Source organism: Rhinopithecus roxellana, chromosome 4 (assembly GCF_007565055.1).
Source record: "Rhinopithecus roxellana isolate Shanxi Qingling chromosome 4, ASM756505v1, whole genome shotgun sequence".
Taxonomy (NCBI): Eukaryota; Metazoa; Chordata; class Mammalia; order Primates; family Cercopithecidae; genus Rhinopithecus; species Rhinopithecus roxellana.
In genome coordinates this window covers 177,029,989-177,054,221 of record NC_044552.1, presented here as the reverse complement: position 1 = coordinate 177,054,221, position 24,233 = coordinate 177,029,989, and the positions used below count along the sequence as shown (strand labels likewise).

General features: G+C 44.2%; 2 protein-coding genes across 4 annotated transcripts in view; one reads left to right on the top strand and one right to left on the bottom strand.

The window, feature by feature from the left end:
• The window catches only part of ZBTB2 (zinc finger and BTB domain containing 2), a 30,743-nt gene extending 12,763 nt beyond the window's left edge, over nucleotides 1-17,980 (bottom strand). Inside the window, exon 1 of one of the 3 annotated variants that reach the window (XM_030928371.1) lies at nucleotides 17,745-17,980. The gene's annotated coding sequence lies outside the window, so the exon portion shown is untranslated. Of the gene's footprint in view, nucleotides 1-6,574; nucleotides 6,666-17,206; nucleotides 17,333-17,744 lie in introns of those variants that run through there. The other 2 variants (XM_030928372.1, XM_010383600.2) reach the window with 2 other exon arrangements.
• On the top strand, nucleotides 16,817-20,409 carry LOC115897045 (serine/arginine repetitive matrix protein 1-like). Its single transcript, XM_030929620.1, has one exon. It carries the CDS (start codon nucleotides 16,817-16,819, stop codon nucleotides 17,939-17,941), a length of 1,125 nt encoding a protein of 374 aa, XP_030785480.1. The 3' UTR covers nucleotides 17,942-20,409.
• The last annotated feature ends 3,824 nt before the right edge of the window (nucleotides 20,410-24,233 follow it).

Below are 24,233 nucleotides of genomic sequence, written 5' to 3'. Positions count from 1 at the left end.
CAATAAGTCTGAGGGTCAATAGTCCAGCTCCTGCTGTGTGCGCCTGCTGGTGATGTAACAGCCCCATCACCCCTGACCCTTAACACTTACGGAGGAAGTGGGGTTGGGGCTGTGCATCCTTCCTTGTGGAGAAGGAAATGGGTTTTGAGACATCTAAGTAATTTGCCCCAGGCCTTCTAGCCAAAAGGTGGGAGGATCAAAATTTAAATGTGAATGTTCTGATTTCAAATTCTGTGATTTTCATTATTCACACTTGACCCTAGCAAACCCCGCTGGTCTGAGTCTATTTATAATAAAGAGGCTGCCTGACACCTGACATTGCCTGGTTCATCAAATCTCTAGACTGCTCCTTTTCTACAAAGAGCATTTATAAAAGCCCATTACACACACACCAACATTATATTTAACGTTATACTTAATGGTAAGGAAGGCGGAATTTCTTCTTCATAAGATTGGGAACAAGGCAAAGATGTCCCCTCTCGATATTCAACATAGCACTGGAAGTACTAGCTCATGCAACAAAGCAAGACAGGAAATAAAAAGCATACAGAAGAAAAAGGAAAAAATAAAATTGTCACTATTTGCAGATGACACGATTGTAACACAGAAAGTCCCAAGGCATCTATTAAAAAACAAAACAAAAAAACCTTGTAGAACTAATAAACGAGTTTGGCAAGTCACAAACATATAAAAAAAATCAACTGTAATTCTGTATACTAGCAATGAACATGTGGACTGAATTAAAAAGATAATACCACTTAAAATCATTCAAAAAATGAAATATATGGGTGTAAATCTAACAAAACATGTGCAGGACTTGCATGTTGAAAACTATAAAACATTGATTAAAGAAATAAAAGATCTAAATAAACAGATATGCTATGATTATGGATAGGAAGACTCAACATGGTAAATATATCAATTTCCCCAAATTGACATATAGGTTTGATGCAATTCCTATAAAAATCCCAGCAAGATTTTTTTGTAGATATACACAAAATTATTCTAAAATGTACATGTAAAAGCAAAGGAACTAGAATAGCTAAAATTATATATATGTATGTGTGTGTGTATGCATATATATATATATATATATATATATAGACAAACTTCTCACTCTTGTTGCAGGCAGGAGTGCAGTGTCACAATCTCAGCTCACTGCAACCTCCATCTCCTGCGTTCAAGCAATTCTCCTCCCTCAGCCTCCCTGGGGTAGCTGGGATTACAGGCACGCACCACCAAGCCCGGCTAAGTTTTTTGTATTTTTAGTAGAGACGGAGTTTCACCATGTTGGCTAGGCTGGCCTCGAATTCCTGACCTCAGGTGATCCACCCGCCTCGGCCTCCCAAAGTGCTGGGATTACAGGTGTGAGCAACCACACCTGGCCTAAAATAATTTTTAAAAAAGAACCACAAAGTGGGAGAAACCAGTCCACCCAATTTCAAAATGCAGTATATTGCTATAGCATTCAAGACTGTGTGGGTATTGGCAGAGGGACAGGCAAGTGAATCAATGGAACAAAATTGTGAACCCAGAAGTAGACACACACAAATATGTACGACTGATTATTGACAAAGGCACAAAAGCAACTCAGAGGAGGAAGAATAAGCTTTTCAACAAATGGTGCAGGATCAACTAGACTTCCACAGGCAAAAAAGAAAAAAGAAGAAGAACCTGGACACTTAAGTCTCATATTTTATATAATAAAAATCAACTCAAAATGGATAATGAACTTAAATGTAAAACACAAAACTATAAAACTTTTGGAAAAAACATGTAAGAAAATCTAAAATCTAGGGCTAGTCAAAGAGCTTTTACGCTTGACATCAAAAGCAGAATCCTTAAAACGAGAACTTGATAAACTGGACTTCATTAAAATTAAAAACTTTTGCTCTCTGAAAGACCTTACTGAGAGGATGAAAACACAAGCTCAAAGACTAGGAGTCAGTATTTGAAAACTTTTGCAAACTAGTCCTTTGACAAAGGATTAGTATCTGGAATATATAAAGAATTTTGAAAACTCAACAGTAAAAAAAAAAATCAAATCAGAAAATATGTAATAGACTTGAAGAGACATTTCACCAAAGAGGATATACAGATGGCAAGGCAAATAAACACACGAAAAGATGTTCGAAACCACTAGCCACTAGGGAAAAGCAAATTAAAACCACAGTATCACTACGCACCTATCAGGATGGCTAAAATAAGAAACAGTCACAACACATGGTGGCAAGAGTGTGGAGAAGCTGGATCATTCATATGCTGCTGGTAGGAATGTAAAATGGTACAGTCACTCTGCAAAAGAGTTAGCAGCTTCTTAAAAAAACTAAACATGCAACTACCACATGACCCAGTAACTGTACTCCTGGATGTTTATCCCAGAGGAATGAAAACTTATGTTCACACAAAAACCTGTACGGGAATGTCCATAGCGGCTTAATTCCTAATAGTCAAAAACTAGAAACAATTCAGATGTCCTTCAATAACTGAATAAACACACTATGGTATGCTCACACACAGGGAAACTACTCAGCCATAAGAAGAAATGACCTCCTGATAACATACAACAACTTGGGTGAATTACACTCAGCGAAAAAAGCCAATCCCAAAAGATTATATACTGTATGATTACACTGATACAATAAGTATCAAAATTATGGAAATGGAGAACAGATTAGTGCTGTGGGGTGTATGGTAGCAGGTGGGCATGGCAATGGAAGGGCAACATGAGGGATCCTTGTGGTGATGGGAATGTTCTGCATGTCAAAATCCTGGCTCTGATACTATATTATAGTTTTGCAAGATGTTTCCATTAGGGGAAACTGGGTAAAGGGTATATGGGATCTCTGTACTATTTCTTGCAGCTGCATCTGAATCTGTAATGATCTCAAAATAAAGTTCAAATTTTTTTTTTTTTGAGACAGAGTTTCGCTCTTGTTGCCCAGCCTGGAGTGCAATGGCGCCAACTTGGCTCACTGTAACCTCTGCCTCCCAGGTTCAAGCAATTCTCCTGCCTCAGCCTCCTGGGTAGCTGGGATTACAGGTGCCTGCCACCATGCCCGGCTAATTTTTTTTTTTTTTTTTAAGATGGAGTCTTGCTCTGTTGCCCAGGCTGGAGTGCAGTGGTGTGATCTCAGCTCACTGACACCTCTGCCTCCTGGGTTCAAGCGATTCTCCTGCCTCAGCCTCCCAAGTAGCTGGGACTACAGGCGCCCGCCACCTTGTCCAGCTAATTTTTTGAGGATACTCTTGATCTCCTGACTTCGTGATCCACCCACTTTGGCTTCCCAAAGTGCTGGGATTACAGACGTGAGCCACCATGCCCGGCCAAATTCAATTTTTAAAAGCCTACTACACATTAATTAATTGACTAAATTTTTTAAATGTGAGGATGCTTAACTTCAGAGTTAAGAATGTACTGGAGAGAATGCACTATCAGTAAGCTTAAAAAAATTCAAAGCAGACCCACAGCAATTTTTAAAAATATTTATTTATTTATTTATTTTTAGACTAGTCAAATGCAGTAGTGAGAAGAGGGAATAAAGCAGAACAAGGCATTTGATCTGTAACCGAACAATCAATTGAGATAACTCACTACCCTTTGCACCAGCCATCCACAGCAATTCTTAATCAGCAGAGGTGCTGGAATCCCTACTCTCCCTTCCTGCTCTAGGGATGTTCAGGCAGATTCAGAAATTAACAAGTATGCCCTAAAATGGACAAACGTAATGGAATAATTCTTTAAGAGACTGATCAGGTCACAAATCAAGAATCCGGAATGTCAAATTTCATATTTTCTACCATGAGTCATATTCAAGCACAAGATAGGAGAGTCATCCAATTTTGCAAATCATTTGGGTATAAAGACCTAGACTGTTGTCTCATGCAAACAGATGGTATGGATCAGTTTCCCCACTACTTTCTGTGTATATCAGAGAAGGTGAGAGCACTCAGGTTAGGAAGCAGAGGCACAGGAAAGGCCCGAGGTTCATGATGAAAGCCAGGGAACTGCTGGGTTGCGAAAGTGACCTTACAGAGGTTACAGAGAAACATCACTCTAACCTGACCTCCACCAAGATATAACTTAGAAGCTTGTCTTCAAGGTTATTCTCTGTAAAGTGCCAGAATACTTCCTTTTCCAGCTTACTATCCTGCTTTTCTCATTAAAAAAGTATCCTCTGAGCCCCAACTGTGACATGCTTCCTGCCATGTTCTCTGACTCGGATCATGCTGATCAAATTTAGGCAGCTTGAGGTCCCACAGCTTCAGGTGTCACGCTCATCAGCAGTAGCTTCAAGTACAGGAAAACGTTATTATTTATCCCTTGATGACAATGATGAGAATTTTTTTTTTAGGGACTGCTACTATGGGCCATCATTTACATATGCTATTAATTTAATTTCACATTAATTTATTTGAGCTATTTGAAGTATTGCTACCCACATTAAAATGAGGAAATAGGGTTAGAGAGGGTAGGTGGATTGCCCAAGCTTATAGAACCAGTACATTTAATAAGTAGGCTTTAAACTGGGATTCACTTGGTTAGTTGGAACGTGCTACACGAAAGTGTGTGTGTTTAAATTAATATGATTATTTGCTGCTGCTTTTTTTTTTTTTTTTTTGAGACGGAGTCTCGCTCTGTCGCCCAGGCTGGAGTGCAGTGGCCAGATCTCAGCTCACTGCAAGCTCCGCCTCCGGGGTTCACGCCATTCTCCTGCCTCAGCCTCCCGAGTAGCTGGGACTACAGGCGCCCGCCAGGTCGCCCGGCTAGTTTTTTTTGTATTTTTAGTAGAGACGGGGTTTTACCATGTTAGCCAGGATGGTCTTGATCTCCTGACCTCGTGATCCGCCCGTCTCGGCCTCCCAAAGTGCTGGGATTACAGGCTTGAGCCACCGCGCCCGGCCTGCTGCTGCTTTTAAGTACATATACTTATTATAAAAGATTCAAATATTATGGACAGACAAAATGTGAGATTTTTCTATCCAGCACCACCCTAACTCTTTTCTCCATACTCTAGTTAATACTTGGTATTCTTTGCCAATATGGTTTTTTTACTTTGTAGGCCTTTAATGATGAAGTAAAGCTTATTTTTGTATTTATTGACCATTTGTATTTCCTTTAGTACCTCTTCATGAGCTCTGCCCATTTTCCTATTCAATTCTCTTTTTCTTATCAATTTAATAAAACCCAGCCAGGTATGGTGGCTTATGCCTCTAATCCTAACACTTGGGGAGGCCAAGGTGGGAGGACTGCCCAAGCCCAGGAGTTCAAGACTAGCCTGGGCAACATGGAGCGACCCCCATCTCTACAAAAAAATTTTTAAAAAGCCAGGGATGGTGGCACACACCTGTGGTCCCAGCTAGAAGCTCCCACTCCAGAAGCTGAAGTGGGAGGATCACCTGAGCCCAGGGGATTGAGGCTGCACGCAGTGAGCTGTGTTAGCGCCACTGCACACTAGCCTGGGAAACAGAGTGAGACCCTGTCTTAAAAAAACAAAAACAAAAACAAAAACAAAAACCTTTTAAACTCTTTGTATATAAGGAAAATAGGCCCTGTGTCACATATGTTGCTAATAATTTTCTCACTTCCTTTGCATCTGTTTATAGAGATTTTGACAAATACAATTTTATGTTTTAATGCCATGAAATTTGTTAATGTTTTATAGGAGGATTTTGAGGTTTTGGTTTTTACATGAATGGGTATATATTATTTCCTTCGATATAGCAAACTATATGGCTCCCTCTCTTTCCATAAACAGACTAACATAAGCATTCTATTCAGACCGTAAGAATGAAGCCATGATAGAACGCTCAATGTTTTTTAAGGGAGTCTACCAGTTATTTTAGAATCTCAATTTAGGAATTTAAGGGAGTCTACTAGTTATTTTAGAATGTCAATTTAGGAACATCTCCTAGATCAGGAAACACACTGAACATAAGTATTCAAATACAGAGGAAAGAATACATGTGCATGACTCAGAGAAATGAAAAAGAAAAAGAAAAAGCAGAAAAACGGAACAAGTTGCATGTTCAAAATTCACAAGGGGGAATATTCACACAGATTAACTTGAAAAAAATTTTATTTTGGAGACCAAAAAACCTTTCTCAAAAAGAAAACCAAAACCAAAACCCCTAGACTGTTCCATATGTGAACTGCCTGAGGAAATGGGGCAAAAAGGTAGAGAAGGTACTATGGGCTACACTCTGGCCCCCGCCCAGCGACAGTACTGGCTTTTCTTAAATCTTTCTTTCCTCTTTTCTCATCACGGCCTCCCTTCATACTCATTTCCATGAGGCTTAACTGGCCCAAAATATACCAGCTAGGGCCCTGGTATCCTCGTGGATGGCTTGGCTGAGGCCGCCCCTCTTTTGTGGGAATGGCTGCCTGCTCTTCCCACCTCCAAGCCAGCTCCCGCCCCACTCTGCTTACCAAGGTCACCAAGGACCTTGTTCCCCAGCCTCAGGGACTCAGTGGCTTACTCAGCCTTTTGGCGGCATTTTGTATTCTTCCTCCCGCTTTGATAAATCTTTGGTCTCTGGTTTTCAGGCTACTGCTCTCTGGTTTTTGACTCACCACAGGCTGTTCTATTTTAATCTCCATCCAGGGTTCCTCTTGCTGGTCTCCTCTGCGCCTGGTCCCCAGCCCACTCCTCATTCTGCAGCCTCTCTTTGGTGATCTCTTTCACTTCCCCTTGGCTGTTCCCCAGGAACCTTAAACTTGATTTAGGTAAAACTCAACTCACTTCCTCCCTGTCCTCTCACTGCCATTTACCCAAAAAGACAATAAAAACCAGGTACACAAATCTGCTCCTTCCGTATTCCCTGGCTCAGTGCAGGGTCCCATTTCCACTCTCTGACCAAGCCAGAAATCTCAATTCATCCTCAGACCTCCCCATTGTCTTACTCCTCACATCAGCCCCCAACTGCCATTAATTGAAACTCTTTACCTTCCTGTCACACCTTAGCCTCACCTCCCAACTCATCTGTCCATCTCCAGTTCTGGCCTCCTTCATGTATCCACCACACAATAGCCAGAATGACCTTTCGAAAGGGCAAACCTGATGTCACCTGCTTAAAATCCTTCTGTGGGTTGGGCACAGTGGCTTATGCCTGTAATCCCAGCACTTTGGGAGGCTGAGGCGGGCAGATCACCTGAGGTCAGGAGTTTGAGACCAGCCTGGCCAACATGGTGAAACTCCTTCTCTACAAAAAATACAAAAATTAGCCTGGCATGGTGGCGAGTGCCTGTAATCCCAGCTACTCGAGAGGCTGAGGCAGGAGAATCGCTTAAACCTGGGAAGTGGAAGTTGCAGTGAGCTGAGATCATGCCACTGCACTCTAGTGTGGGTGACAGAGTGAGACTCCATCTTAAAAATAAATAAATAAATAAATAAATAAATAAATAAATAAATAAAATCCTCCTGTGGTTCATTACTGCCATTAGGATAAAATCCCAGTGCTGCTGCACCTCTTCCAGACTGCTGCACCATCTAACAGTTGCTTACTCTGCATCCCATACTCTGGTGCTAATGTAAACTAATGCTTTCCAGGCTTTCTGATTTCACAGACCTACTAAAAACAACAAACCTTCAAACTAAGGTCCAACATTGCTCCCCCTATTTTGCCAGCAAAGACATGAAACATTCACAAACCTGGTAGGCTTTTACACATAAATACATAGAAATGACACAATGTCAGTATTATCCTCCCAGAGGAAGGACAGGTGGCACTATATTCAATGCAGTCATACCTTGCTTAACAAGAGACACGTTCTGAGAAATGCATCGTCAGGCAATTTTGTCATTGTGCGAACATCATAAAGGTACTTCCACAAACCTAGTTGGTATAGCCTACTACACAGGCCTAGGCAATCTATTGCTCCTAGGTTACAAACCTGGACAGCATGTTACTGTACTGTAGGCAATTGTAACACAATGGTAAGTATTTGTGTATCGAAACAGTTAAACACAAAAAACGTACATAAATATATGGTGTTATAGTCTTATGGGACCATTGTTGTATACATGGTCTTTCATCGACCGAATTTATTATGGGTACATGACTATGTATGAAAATATATTTTTCTTATCTTTTTTTTTTTTTTTTTTTTTTTTTTTGAGGCGGAGTCTCGCTCTGTCGCCCAGGCTGGAGTGCAGTGGCCTGATCTCAGCTCACTGCAAGCTCCGCCTCCCGGGTTTACGCCATTCTCCTGCCTCAGCCTCCTGAGTAGCTGGGACCACAGGCGCCCGCCACCTCGCCCGGCTAGTTTTTTGTATTTTTTAGTAGAGACGGGGTTTCACCATGTTAGCCAGGATGGTCTCGATCTCCTGACCTCGTGATCCGCCCGTCTCGGCCTCCCAAAGTGCTGGGATTACAGGCTTGAGCCACCGCGCCCGGCATCTTTTTTCTTGAGATGGAGTTTCGCTCTTGTTGCCCAGGCTGGCGTGCAGTGGTGCAATCTTGGCTCACTATAACCTCTGCCTCCCAGGTTCAAGCAATTATCCTGCCTCAGCCTCTAGAGTAGCTGGGATTATGGGCATGAGCCACGATCCACCTGCCTCGGCCTCTTTTTTTTTTTTGAGACAGAGTTTCGCTCTCGTTGCCCAGGCTAGAGTGAAATGGCGTGCATTCTCGGCTCACTGCAACCTCCACCTACCGGCTTAATATTTTTCTAATGCAAACAAATTACAACATAAAATGTTACTGTAATACATTAAATTGTATTTAATTTTTTTTTTTAAGATGGAGTCTTGCTCTGTTGCCCAGGCTGGAGTGCAGTGGTGTGATATTGGCTCACTTCAACTTCCGCCTCCTGGGTTCAAGCAATTCTCTGCCTCGGTCTCTCGATTATAGGTGCCGACCACCACGCCTGGCTAATTTTTGTACTTTCAGTAGAGACGGGGTTTCATCATGTTGGCCAGGCTGGTCTTGAACTCCTGACTTCGTGATCCACCCGCCTTGGCCTCCCAAAGTGCTGGGATTACAGGTATAAGCCACCACACCAAGCCTGTATCTAATTTTTTATATGGGGTCTTGCTATGTCGCTCAGGCTGGTCTTGAACTCCTGGGTTCAAGTGATCCTCCTGCCTCAGCCTCCTGAGTAGCTGGGACTAGAAATGCATGTCACATTGCCCAGCTAATTATTTTCTTGATACGCGACTGTCAGTTTGGTGATCTCTACGAATGGATCATCAAGGGTCCAGCTTGTTTTGAAATACAAGCATTACTAAAAATTCAGTTTCATTTGAATATATTGATAATGGAGACAAAATGAGGTTATTTCACTTACTTTGGGACTTCTGGATAAGCTAAGCTAAGCTAAGGAATGGCAGTTTCGTCTCCCAGAGGTCCTGAACACCCTGGTGATGATTTGGCTCCTGACAGCGTACAATACTTACTGCTCAAAGGCTTCACTCTCAAGGCTGGGCAGCTTGGCAGCCTGAGCTCTAAAGGGTTAGGGGAGAGGGGTCGCATCTGTACACAGGCTTCGAACCTCTACTCTAGGATTTTGAATATGCTGCTTTCAGAGGAACATGAGACGAACAGACAGACACACTCACTCACACACATACACACACCCCTGCCCCTCATGTTCTCCTTGCCCTGGTGCATCTGTGAACGAGCCAGTTTATACACATTGCCTGATGCTTCTGGAAAGCTGGCAACAAATCTTCCTTATCATTTACTATTTTATCCCAGTGCCTTGCATATGGCCTAGGGTTTAGTATTTGTTAAGTAAACTAATAAGCAGATGCTCCAGGAGGAGAAGAGTGCTGAGTTCCAGTCAAGGCTCTGCCTCTCACCAGCTGGGTGACTGGGGGTAGAAGTTGAGTTTCTAGTTATCCTAGATTGACCTAAAAAATTCTCATCAATTTAACACCTGCTATGTTTTGGAATAATTTTTCAATTTAAAAATACTACCTTGTGTTTCTTCATGCTAACAATTAATTTCTGAATAGTGCTTCATAATTCACAATAACCCTGAAGGGTAAAGAGCCAGAGAAAAGGAGGATGGAGACAGACGTCATGTTAATGATTTTGGTCCATATCTTAAAAACAATGGGAAGCCACCCAAGGGGATTTTAAGCACGATGACTTGATAAGATCTCTACAACATAGAGACTGCAGAACTAATCAAACTGGGGAGGAGGGGGTAACAAGCGGGTAAGTGAAGACCTGCTGGACAATGGTCTAGAGGGGACAACTGCTAGTGGTCTACAAAAGAGATAATGGACTCAGGTGGTACTGAGGAAGATGGAGGAAATTGGCAGGAGTCAAAAGATATTTAGAAGACAAAAAAAAAAAAAAAACAACAGACCTGGTTGATGAGTCAGATGAAGGAGAATGGAGCAGATCAAAATGTCCAGGAAGACTTCCTAGACTTCTTATTTGTATAACTGGATAGATCTTGGTGCTCTCCAACAGGAGGGAACACAGGGCAAATACCCAGTTTGGTGGGAAGGGCAAGAAGTTAGGTTCACACATGTTGGGTTTGAGATACTTTTGAGATAACCAAGTGGAGATGCAGAGTATATGTTGGTTACACTGGTCTGGAGCTTGGAAGTCCTGACTGTGATTTGTCTGAGTCTTCAGAAAAGCCATGTCCTTAAATCACTACACTGTAGTTGAGAGAGGTTAAAATTGTCAACAAATAGAGTCAGGATTGAACTCTGGTCTTCTGGGCATACAGTTCATGTTGTCTCCACTCTACTACCTTGCTCTACAGAGCATTCCTAAAAGTTCTTCCTGATCCCAGTCACAAAGGGCCGAAAATCAAGACATGAAACTGAAGACCTATGTAAAATCCCCAACCATTTAACACTGTAAATGAACTTAAAAAAAACCCCCAACTAAATAAAAAACAAGTCATTTGTCTTTTCTAAATTAGAATAGTAAGCTGAAAGGAACTGAAGAAAAGTAGCACTGGAGAGAGGAGGCAGTGCCTATAAATGGGTTTTCATGGAATGCCTTCTTTCTGTATGTGTACAAAGTTTTTACTTTTCTTAACTAAATTCATAGACTATAGGACATACTCATGTTGAAAAAATAAAAAACATTTCCGAAAGCCAAATACAAATGACCTTTTAGATTATTTAATGCTTTGGTTTTCATTGTCACCACTGTTTCCTACTTGATAATGGGACACTGACCACCTAGCTGTCACTTGCTTTCAGCTTCCATCACAGAGCACATGTGGGCTGATCCGTAAGCAAGTCACTCATCCTTTTGGAGGTGCAGAAGAATGGGGCACATACAATTATGTTATATTTTGACAATATAAGTTCCTCCTTCATTTTCAGTATAACAACAGGACACCAAAACAGCTTTCGGAAATTGTTGATTCCGTTTTTAAAGATAATAGCTGTTCTAAGACACTAAACACCACTTACACTATCTGTTTCAAGGGCACTAAAAGGTCCTTTGAAGTCCTTGATTTTATTTAAGTGAAGCATAAATGAATATTGTAATGCAAAGGACAATCAGTAAGAGTAGAAGTATTACCCACAAGCAAGTAGTTTTGACCATTTACCAGGATGAAAAGCTGCTTTTTCAATTACTATTATTAATAATTAATATTGGAGGGCCCATGAAGTAAACCTGAAATGAGGCTGGTCATTCAAATTTTAATATATTTTAAAACTGTATTTTGAAGATAGCAAATGCATCTTATTTAGTTGTGATAATGGATTGGCATTTTTTTCTTAACATTTCCTTAGTCAACCTTCTTCCATAGTAATTAGAAAAGAGAGGGGCAAAAACTAACAGCATTTATTTACATGTTAAAAAGCATTGGATTTGTAAAATACTACTGTTTTCAATTATATTTTCCCTATGTTTACACTTAGTTTTTAGTTTCCAAATGTAAGTTGGGGTCATAAGGAGGCAATTCAGGGACATCTTAGGTGTCAAACAGAAGTAGATCAGAGATTTATGGCTAATAAAGAGTTCGTATTAAAGTAATAATTCTAAAGGCATTATGCTACAATCAACCTGAAGGAAACTTACAAATGATTACACAGAGCAAAATTAAAAAACTAATCTGGGCTGAGGACACTGGCTCACCCCTGTAATCTTAGCACTTTGAGAGGCCAAGGTGGGCAGATCACTTGAGCCCTGGAGACCAGCCTGCACAACATGATGAGACCCTGTCTCTATAAAAAGAAAATTAGCTGAATGTGGTGGCATGTACCCATGGTCCCAGCTACTAGGGGGCTGAAGTGGGAAGACTGCTTGAGCCAGGAAGGTTGAGGCTGCTGTGAGCCGTGGCCGTGCCACTGCACTCTAACCTGGACGAAGGAGTAAGACCCTGTCTCAAAACAACAACAACAAAAAGCTAACCTGCTTCTAGTAATCCACCAGAATAGAGATTGCCTTCGTTTTTCATATGCCGTAAGATGATTTGTCAAATTAACCTGAAGAAAATATAATCACCTAATTGTGTAGTTCAGGGTATATAACACAGTTTCAAATGTGTTTAACTCAAAGTCTTAATAACATATTTCAATATTTTAGAGCAGGGCTTCTCAAACTTTTTGGTGCTGGGATCCTTTAATGGTCTTAAAAATTATTAAGAAAATCAATTATATGTTTATATGGATTTTAACTATTGACATTTACCATATTAGAAACTAAAATGGTGAAATTTTAGAAATATTTAATTCAATTAAAAACAACCCATTACATGTTAAAGTACAGAACATCTTTATGAAAAAATAATTGTATTTTCTAAAACAACAAAGTGGTGTCTTTTTATATTTTTGCAATTCTCTTTAACAGAAGACAACCGGATTTTGCTTTTACTCCTCAATTAACTCTGTTTTGGTTGAGTAGTGAAGAAAATCCAGCCTCACCCACCTATGTAGTTGGAAAAAGGAGTATTTTAATAGCCTTTTCAGGTAATAGTCTTCTTTTCTATTATACCAAAACTTGACAAGTGGTACTTTCTTAAAAGTTGGTTGTGTAATGTAAAACTACATAACTGAATTAACTTTTCCTACTCTATTATAGTAATATTCATTAGTCTATCCACTTTCAATGGATCATTTACTCATTCATGATTTTTAACATCATCCGTTGACCATTTGGAAAACATTGGCTCACTGAATTAAGCAGATCTTCTCAGTGTCAACACTGAGAAGTCTGCAGACCACACTTAGACAAGTGCTGTTCAGAATCACTTTGGGACTCAGAGAACCTAATGACTCTCCCGGTGCCGGAGAACATGCACACTTTGAAATCATTCCAGAGTAGAGGATTCTGACGCTTACTCTGCTTGGTGCAGAACTTAGCGAGTGCGCCCTATTTAAGAGAATAGTATGGCCAGGCACGGTGGCTCACGCTTGTAATCCCAGCGCTTTGGGAGGCCGAGGCGGGTGGGTCACGAGGTCAGCAGATAGAGACCATCTTGGCTAACACAGTGAAACCCTGGCTAACACAGTGAAACCCGTCTCTACTAAAAATACAAAAAAATTAGCCAGGCATGGTGGCAGGCGCCTGTAGTCCCAGCTACTTGGGAGGCTGAGGCTGGAGAATGGTGTGACTCTGGAAGGCGGAGCTTGCAGTGAGCCAGTGAGCCGAGATCGCGCCACTGCACTCCAGCCTGGGGACAGAGTGACACTCCGTCTCAAAAAAAAAAAAAAAAAGTACACTAAAATATCTTACAAAAGTAAAAATGTAGTTTCCCTTAGTACTTGGCCAGATACATAAAAGTGTTTTTCAAATTCCTATCTTTGAACACTGAACTTTCTTAAAGTGACACTCAAAGGCATGTGATGCATACCTCAAGCATGTGAACTGGGGGTTATGAGTTTGAGCATAAATAGGAGCCACCAAGTTGGCTTCTAAAACGGATCTATATGTCTTGTGCTGCCAACTCCTTGTAAGGTTCTGTGACTACTGATTCCATATCTTAATGGCTCTATCAGCATTGTAAAAATACTGAATCTTATTTACTATCAATTCGAAGTAATATTTTAATTGTCTAACAGTTTAATTTGCTAGTTCAAATTATAACCTACCTCAGCATAAAGAAGATTTTAGAAATATTCTTGGTCTAATGCTTAGAATGCTTACATTTTTGTTTTCTTCAGGGAAATAAAAACGTTCAATTCCCTTTTAGGTTTTCAGGGTCATGTTCAGAGAGCCAAAGAGCATATGAAAATAGGAAAAGTGATGATAAAGGACCTTTGTCAGGTGCATTTGGTATTTTATGGTAAAAAAATTACCAGTAAACCAGTTGTTTCAATCTTCCTTTCCTGTGCAGGCTGGTGCCACGGGGCTTGCCCAGCTTTTCCAAGTTCCTACAGGGAAAGGTGAGTGGGGCTACGGATGAAGCACCAAGAAACAGTAAGAGCTGGCAGGACAGTCCCCACCTCTAAAGCTGCTGATCCCAGGCCGATGCTACAGATGAGCTTTAGGTATTTCCTTCTCTATTTTGGTAAGTCTCAAATTGAGGAAAGCACATCCACTTACTCAGGGGCATGCTGTGGGTACTTGAAATCACAAGATTACAAGGTATATCTCTTTATAGGGTTGGGGTGAATACATTTTCTTTTCTAATACAGATGGGGGGTCTATGTTACCCAGGTTGGTCTTGAACTCTTGGCTTCAAGCAATCCTCCAGCCTTGGCCTCCCAAAGTGCTGGGATTACAGGCGTGAGTGAGCCACTTTGCTTGGCCATGAACACATTTTTGTATTATTTTATATTGTCTTACAAAAGTGCAGAGTTTGGAGGTTACTATAAAGTTCATACAAAAGTTTAAGACAAAAAAGCAGGTGTCACTGTGGCAGCTTTTATTCTATAACTTAAAACATGATTAGTGTTTATTCTCTGCTGCTACGTTGCTGAGCACCAACGTATTTACATTCCCTTTGAAGAGAAGCTTTAAAACTGGCAAGTATGCACTTGGACTGTATGACACAGTTTTAGGGGTATGGACTACACTCCACTGTAGACTACTCCACTGTTGACTCTCAGTGGCACTGGCATATCACTTCTTGCACTTATGATGGCTTCAATAACTGGCCAATTCTTTGTCTAGCAAATAAACTACAAGTTTATTAAATGAGAAATGCCCAGTTTAAAAGGATGTCCTATTAGTGGTAAATTACTATGCTCTTAAATATTGCCTTCTTGTCCAGGAGCGGTGGCTCAACCCTGTAATCCCAGCACTTTGGGAGGCCAAGGCGGGAGGATTGCTTGAGCCCAGGATTTCAAGACCGCCTTGGGCAACATGGCAAGACCCCTGTCTCTTATTAAAAAGAAAAAATAAAGAAAAGAATGACTTTTTTTTTTTTTTGAGACGGAGTCTCGCTCTGTCGCCCAGGCTGGGGTACAGTGGCCTGATCTCAGCTCACTGCAAGCTCCGCCTCCCGGGTTCACGCCATTCTCCTGCCTCAGCCTCCCAAGTAGCTGGGACTACAGGCGCCCGCCACCTCGCCCGGCTAGTTTTTTGTATTTTTTAGTAGAGACGGGGTTTCACCGGTTAGCCAGGATGGTCTCGATCTCCTGACCTCGTGATCCGCCCGTCTCGGCCTCCCAAAGTGCTGGGATTACAGGCTTGAGCCACCGCACCCGGCCAAGAATGACCTTTTAACAGTTTGAAAACATCCTGGATACACACCAAGATCATTCAGAATGCAGTGGAATTTACCTTACCAATTTGTAATTTTGGTTTGTGATAAATCAGACAAATGAGAATTAAAATGGCATAGTCCCAATTCTGTATTAAACTTTCAGGGTACTCCCACGCTAAAACGCTAGTGGTGTGTACAACTAGCCCTGGCGCTCCAGCGGAGCTCGGCATAGATTTACATTAGCAAGGCCACGGCAGCACGTTTAAGTAATCCCAGAGCCCTCCCCCACCCCCGGAGTTTTGATAACTCTGACCTTCTCTATGCTTTTATGCTTTATTTTACTAAAACAATACCCTGAGAAAATGAATAGAATCGATGCTCACAAACTCAGTGGGCCCATTGTATGATGAAAGAGCTAATGAACAATGCAGCTGGGGGAGGCGGGGAGCGAGAGCCGGGTTATATCCCCAAGGCATAATTAGGAGTTCACGTATTCGGGTGGAAGTTCCTGCAGTAAAAGGCGTAGTTGCAGCTTCTCCCAGCCCAGGCACTCGCCTACTCTGCTACCCTCGCTTCTTTATTGCCTCTTTTACTACCAGCTAAAAGCGGCAAAACCCAGCTTCCTTTGCAGCTTCTGGCTAAACAGTTCTCTCTTGCGGCTTTGTTTAAACAAGAACGGTTTAGGGGTTTCGCTACACCGAGAAAACGACGCCGGCACCGGGAAGCAGCCTCCTCGCCTCGGGGTCCGGTCGGGGCGTGAGGGGCGCCAGGGTCCCACGCCCCGAGGCTAAGCAGCCCAAACCACAGCGCGCTCGGGGCCAACCCGGGCTGTATCGCAGACGCAGATCGCACGTCGGGCGGAAGCTCGAAGCCGCCGGCTCAACGCGCTCAGCACCCGGGACTGGGCCTGGCCTGCAGCCGCAGGGAGCGGGCGACAGGGGCGGCGCCACAGAAGCCGACGCGTCCCCAGCCCGCCTGAGCGCGGAGCAACAGCCACCTCGCCCCACCCGCCCCGCGGGGCGGGGGCCTGGCCAGGGGCGGGGCCGGGGGCGCGGCGCCGGGGCCCTCTGGCCCCCTCCGGTCTCGCCGGCCCCGCCCCCGTCCCCGTCCCTGTCCCCGTCCCCGAGGGGCTGAGGGGGAGGGAGGGGCGACGCACTCCGGCCGCGTTGCACGCTCGCCGCTTCTCTCAGTCCCGCGTGCGCGCGCGCGCTCGCCGCAAGTCCCGCGGAGTTTAACACAATGCCGACGCCTACGCCGTGCGCAACGCCCCGGCCGGCGAAACAGCCCCAGCGCCGGGGGCGGGGGTGGCCCAGCCAGGGAGAGGGGATGAGCGCGCGCGAGAGCCGGAGACAGCGCGAGACCCGAGGAGGCCGGAAGCGCGCGTGCGCGCCCCCGCCCGCGAGCGGGAGGCGGAGCCGCAGCAGTAGCGGCAGCAGCTGTAGGAGCCGCTGCAGCTGGGAGAAGCGCCAGAGAGGCCGGGCCTGCTCCGGTCGGACCGGATCCCTCCCTTCCCCCTCCCTCCTCCCTCCCCTCCCCCAAACCCACTTCCGCAGCTCGCGGCCTTGCCGCCGAAGCAGCAGCGGCGGCAGCAGCAGGAGGCGGCGGCGAGGCGTCGGAAGGATTACGCACCTGACGGGCCCGCCTCCGAGGGCTCCAGCGCGGGACGCTCACCGGTCGCCGCCGCCCAGGGCGCACTTCGCGGTGGCGGTGGGAAGGGAGGGACCGGCCACGGGGAACGGAACGCGAATCGCCCCCCTCCCTTTCCTCCCTCCCTCCCTCCGATCCGCCGCCCGCCCTCTCGGCTTCCGTCCCCTCCCCCTCCCGCAAAACCCCGGATGGAGCCGCTGCCGACTCGCCGCCGCCTGGCTCCGGGGGATGGTTTTGTCAAGCGGCCAGAGCCCCGGCGCCAGGCGCAGCCGCCACCGCCCCCGCGAGGCGCCCCTGCCCTCGCTTCCCAGAACCGGTCCCCGAGTGGCCTGGGCCCTCCGCCTGCCTGCACCCGGAGCCCTGGGACGAGGGTCATTCGTCGTCTTTGTTGCCACTGCCGCTGCCGGAACCGTTTGCGAGCTCCGGTGGCCCCCGCTCCCCACCCCCCGCCTTCCCGGACCCTGGGCTAGGGGTGGCACGTGGGCACCGGCCCCGGGAGGCGGAGGCGGTGCGCGCTTACCTGTCGCCGGTGCTGCTGCGGCGGGGGGTGTGGAGGAGGCGCTGCTGGGCAGCCTCGGCCGTGCTGTCCTCCCCGCCGCCGCCGCCTCTGCTTCTCGCTGCTGCTGCTGCTGCTGCTGCTGCTGCTGCCGCCGCGGTCGGTGTCTCCGGCGCGGCGGCGGCGGCGGCGGCGGGGCTTTTCCTGTCCGGTTACGTTAAGGTCACATGACCGAGAGAGCGGAGAGACTTGTGCAAAGAGGCTGCGAGCGGCTCCCGCCGGGGGGGAGAGGCGGCGAGAGAGCAGTGGCGGCAAGAGCCCCCTCCGCCCCCCCCCCAGCCGCTCCCCTCCCCCCGCCCGCCTCCGCCTCCTGCTGCTCTACCGCCGCCGCCGCCGCCTGCAGCACTCCACTGCCGCTCCCACCCAGGCTCCGCGCTCTGCTCCAGCCAAACTTCTGCAGACCATGTGCAGCCGAGGCGAGGAAACTTCTCTCCACCTATTGGGGCTGGAGGCCTGAGTCACAAGCCCCTTGTTTACATAAAGTGTTTAGGTAGGACCAGTCCTTGAGATGCTCCGGGTAGAGATGGAGAGCCACTGCTCGTATCCTTCTGCCGGCTTCTGCTTGAGATCTTTTGGCCTTTACCCTTGTCCCTTGACTTTCCGTGTTTGTTTTAAACCGGGGAGATACTGTAAACCAGTATCTTTCTGTCACCAGTGGTAACTGAAAGTCATGCTGAAGTACAGATGCTTGTACTGTGCATAGAGGTAGAGGTGCTTTCTTTTCCTTGCAGATTAGTTGAGCGACGTAAGATGTTTCTGTTAGGGTTGAATTTGATGGTTGTTTCAGCAACTGGATTTTCCTTTTTGAAGTTTTGGCCCCCCCAAAAATGAAAGTCTGCAACGCATGTTTGTTAACAATTTATTCTCCTGTTAGGTTTTGGTCTTTGAGGTGTGGATTCCAGTGTTGGCTATTCTGTTAGATTTAGAGGTGTGGAAAATCTTTTAACGGGGAGATCCTGAAACATGGCAGAGAAGTTAGAATTTCCTGGTCATTTTTAACATTTTAAAATTTACTTTTGGTTGTTGCCATTTTTCTAGAATTCGTGTGTTTTGGGGGGAAATGCAGTTCAGTTCTTTAAGGATTGGAATTTAATGATATCTTCACACATCTAGGATTTTTTGAGATTTAGAAAGGATATGGCTGTATTCTTAAGGAAGTGGAGGCAGCAGTTTCTCGGATACTCTGGTTTCAAGTCATGCTAACCTGATTATGATGTCTAACCCAGGTTGGTTTACACAGTCTGACCACCAGCACAATGCCTGGCACATAGTTTAAATCATTTAAGGCAAGCTTACCATCTTAAGACAATTTAATACATAGAAGTGTCCCTCCTAAAAATCTTTTATTTAGCAATCTAGTTATACCTGCAGGTACTGATGACTAATTCCTTCTTTGAAGACAAAATAAACAGCTGTGTAGCTTCAGTGGCTCTCAGATGGATAATAGAATCAGTGTACACTTGCCTTGAACTTTATTGTTTCTTGATCAGCTAGATAAGTGACTTTAGTGAGTAAATGTCTGCCTCCAAAACCAAATTCTGATCTAAGTATTCTACTGCACCGCTGTCACTGGAACATCAAAGTTGGCCTTCAGACTGGCATGTTCCTTGGATTGGCTTGAGTATTGAGGTCCGTCTCATCTTATTAGGAAACTAAAATGATGTTGATTATTTTGTAGAGAATCATAGAGATCTGTAGGTTCTTAATTCTTTTGGACTTTCATTCTGAAATTTTTCAACCTTATGGTGTTGGTGGAGTGCTCATGTGAAAAGTGATACTGATTTAAGAAAAAAGAAAAAGTGGGCAAAACTAATGCTAAACTTGATACCATTGGGCAGAAATTTGCCTATGTGTGTAGAGTAATTGGTCTTGAGTCAAAGTAACTATGCTTATTTTTGAGATCACTGAATATTTCCTAGCGCTATACTCTATATAGGCTTATAGAAAGAAACCCAGGGATAAGCCCAGGAACTGAATATCAGTCCTAAAGAAAGCCTATCAAGTGCATCCTATTCTCTTCGAGAGCTGCTACTCGAATTTAGGACTGGACTGGTTTGCTGCTCGTTCTCTTGAGGCATAGGCAGCCACACTTGAATTTTGCCAAGTATGCAGATAATTCCAACTTGTAGTCAGGATCATCAAGTAATAGCATTATAAAGAGAGTTATACAGACTATATTTTCTACAACTTGTTGAAATAGTTGGATATATTTATATGGATACATATATCTGCAAGGGTTGAGGAGAAAACAGCCCTTGCACGTAACAGCTAGTTAGTGTATTTCAGGATAGGGCCAAGGGAAGCTTTCAGTTCTCTACTAAGTCTCATTGTGGGAAAGTCACAAATGTCCCTAGTACAGCAATAAGAAAAATAAAAAGGCTGAGCGTGGTGGCTCACACCTGTAATCCCAGGACTTTCAGAAAAATGGCTTGAGCCCAGGAGTTGCAGATCGGCCAGGACAATATAAGGAAATCCCATGTATTAGAAAAAATGAATTAGCCACGCATGGTGGTGTGGGCCTGTAATCTCAGCTTGGGAGGCTGAGGTGGCAGGATCGCATTCAGTCCAGGAGTTCGAGGCTGCAGTGAGCCATGATCGCATCACTGCACCCTAGTCTGGGCAACAGAGTGCGATCCTATCTCTAAAAAGGAAAAAAAAGTTAAATTACTCTTTGATTATGTGCCAATTTATTTTGGTATTTTGAGAATCTGGTAAATTAGAAATTCAGAAATAGTTTTTAACACTTTTTACTTCAAAGAAAATCACAGTGCAAGCAATCTGAGTGGATTCATCAAAAGATTGCATGAATATTCTGCAGAGTCTGGTGTTGCTGAAAGTTTTGATCTGTGTTCTGCTGAGACACAACCATAAAAATATGCACTTGCTTGTATTCTGAAGAGAATAGTTCCAATGAGACTTGGACAATGAGCAGAAAACTTTTTTTTTTTTTGAGATAGAGTCTCATTCTGTCGCCCAAGCTGGAGTACAGTGGCGCGATACCGACTCACTGCAACGTCTGCCTCCTGGTTTCAAGCGATTCTCATGCCTCAGCCTCCCGAGTAGCTGGGACTACAGGTGCCCGCCACTATGCCCGGTCAGTGTTTTTTTTTTTTTTTTTTTTAAAGTAAAGACGGGGTTTCGCAGTGTTGGCCAGGTTGGTCTCGATCTCCTGACCTTGTGATCCACCCTCCTCAGCCTCCCAAAGTACTGGGATTACAGGTGTGAGCCATCGTGCCCAGCCCAGAAAACAATTGAATAGTACTAGATCTCTTGTGTTTGTGAGTGTGTGTGCTTAGGTTGAAGATTGAATTTCCTTTAACATTGATTAAAAAAAAAATAATAGTAGGAAAAAATAAATGTGGTTTTGAGTCCAAAGCAGCATTTTTCACTAATTTTGTGAAGGAAGTCCTGTTAAGTAATTTCTTAAATTAGGAGAATGACATACTTTTACATGTTAGACATTAAACTCTAGGGCAGATAGCCATGCCCTGTGTGTTGTGTTATCAAGCTTAGTGTATACATCAGAAAAGATGTATTGTGAGAGTGTCTTACATTTCGTTGGTTTGGTCATAAAGTTTATAGAAAATGCTTGTTTATAGTTGGTTGTTATTGAGACCAGAGTCCCTGAAGGAACTCCCTATGCTTTAGGGAGCTTTTTGTTTTAAACCTACTGATTAGACTTGTGGGTTTTAATGTTTTCAGCTGTAGTTGTAAGAAACACATTTTAAATTGTACCTAGTATACACATACATGTAAAACAAAAAATTTTAAGGAAATAGTATTTGTATTAAGAGTGATATACTCTACTATCTTCTATTTCATTTTTTTAAAGTTGATATTGCTGCCTTAAATTGATTTTTTTCAACGACTAACGAGTCAGGACCCACTATTTAAAAAATACTGGTATATTCTCTCACTGTTACAAATTAACCCAAAACTTAGTGGTTTAAAACAATAAACTTGCGTTTATCTCATGTAGTTTCTGTGGGTCAGGAATCTGGGAGTAGCTTAGTTAGGTGGTTCTGGGTCAGAGTTTTTCATGAGGTTCCAAGGTGGCTCTCGCTTGGCAAGTCAGCTGTGGCTGACCATGGAAGTTCTTCATTGGACTGCTTGAGTGTCCTCACATGGCGGAGGCTAGTTACCCCGAAAGTAGGTGACTCAAGCAAGAACAGAGAGGAGGCCACACACTATCACTTCTGCCATGTTCTATTTTTTTTTTTTTTTTTTTTTGAGACGGAGTCTGGCTCTGTCGCCCAGGCTGGAGTGCAGTGGCCGGATCTCAGCTCACTGCAAGCTCCGCCTCCCAGGTTTACGCCATTCTCCTGCCTCCGCCTCCCAAGTAGCTGGGACTACAGGCGCCCGCCTCCTTGCCCGGCTAGTTTTTTGTATTCTTTAGTAGAGATGGGGTTTCACCGTATTAGCCAGGATAGTCTCGATCTTCTGACCTTGTGATCTGCCCGTCTCGGCCTCCCAAAGTGCTGGGATTACAGGCTTGAGCCACCGCGCCCGGCCGCCATGTTCTGTTAAAAACAAGTCACTAAGTCCAGCCCAAACTCAAGGGACGAGTATCAAAGAATTATGGACATATTTTAATAGGTGCCACATTTATATGTTTTTCCACTTCATATTTTATGTATTTATTTAGAGATGGAGTCTTGCTCTGTCGCCCAGGCCAGAGTGCAGTGGCGTGATCGCAGCTCACTGCAGCCTTGCCTCTGCCTTCCGAGCTCAGGTGATTGTCCTGCCTCAGCCTCCCTAGTAGCTGGGATTACAGGCGCCCACCACCACGTCCGGCTAGTTTTTTGTGTTTTTTTTTTTTTTTTTTTTTTTTTTTTTAAGACGGGGTCTCGCTCTGTCGCCCAGGCTGGAGCGCAGTGGCCGGATCTCAGCACACTGCAAGCTCCGCCTCCCGGGTTTACGCCATTCTCCTGCCTCAGCCTCCCGAGTGGCTGGGACTACAGGCGCCCGCCACCTCGCCCGGCTAGTTTTTTGTATTTTTAGTAGAGACGGGGTTTCACCATGTTAGCCAGGATGGTCTCGATCTCCTGACCTCGTGATCCGCCCGCCTTGGCCTCCCAAAGTGCTGGGATTACAGGCTTGAGCCACCGCGCCCGGCTAGTTTTGTATTTTTAGTAGAGATGGGGTATCACTATGTTGGCCAGGCTGGTCTCAAACTCTCGACCTCAGGTGATCCACGTGCCTCGGCCTCCCAAAGTGCTGGGATCTCAGGCGTGAGCCACCGCCCTGGCCTGTTTTTCCATTTTAAAGATGAGTTAGGATTGAACCAAAAGCCATGCTGAAGTCAACCTGTAAGTTAGTTCAGTTTTTCTCTCTGAGGGCATCTAGTCACGCTTCCTTCTCAATCTTCAATTTGAGGAAGCAGGCTCAAAGAATTTAATTAAGCAGCCCAAGGTCATTCACTCTAGGAGAATCTCACAAATTTTCTCTGACCTTTGTCATGAATAACGTGAGCTGATAAAGATGAGAAAATTAAGAAATTACGCTGTAGAACTGTTTGCCAGTCTTCCAGTTTGCAGACCTCCATATTATAATATACTTTAAAATACAGATAATGCTTGGTGTCTAGATTCTTCATACTAGCACCCCTCCTGTTCATTTTTAGAGGAAACAGAAAATGTACTTATTAAATGATTTCAAACTATTTTGTACAGACTGTTCCAGATGCTGCCTGTGTACTCACCATGAGATGTACTGTGCAAACAAATTCCAATTAGCCCATTTTGAGAACCCAGAAGGATGTTGTGACTTGATGAGAATTTAAGTGTAAAAGTGTAAAGAAGACTACACTTATTTATGCTGTGAAATTTTCATACAATTTTTGATCTGGAAGGATTTTGTTCTAAGACTAGTTTTAGCTTAGTGATACAAGGAATAGGATGATGGTAGTGAGCGAAGGCAGGATAAATTTCTAAAGACTTCCTTAAAATTATTTTTTAATCCATCAGGCTTTTCTAAATAATAGGTTGGGATATAATAAGTTATCTTACACCTTTGCTTCACAGAATGGGATAATGGCTACTTTATTTTTTTGAGATGGAGTCTTACTCCTGTGTGCAGGCTGGAGTGTAGTGGCATGATCTTGGCTCACTGCAACCTCTACCTCCCGGGTTCAAGTGATTCTCCTTCCTCAGCCTCCCAAGTAGCTGGGATTACAGGCGTGTACCACCACACCCGGCTAATTTTTGTATTTTTAGTAGAGATGGGGTTTTACCATGTTAGCCAGGCTGGTCTCGAACTCCTGACCTCAGATGATCTGCCCGCCTTGGCCTCCCAAAGTGCTGGGATTACAGGCGTGAGCCACTGTGCCTGGCCAGATAATGGCTACTTAAATCATTTTTCAGTTTTCACTTACCACTATGATTCCTGACGGTTTCTATTCTGTCCTAAAGTACTGTTTGTACGCAATTAATTTTGATTACCCTTTTTACTTGT

Coding starts and splice junctions, on each gene's coding strand:
- LOC115897045 (XM_030929620.1), top strand. CDS start 16,817: ATGCCGACGCCTACGCCGTGCGCAACGCCCCGGCCGGCGAAACAGCCC.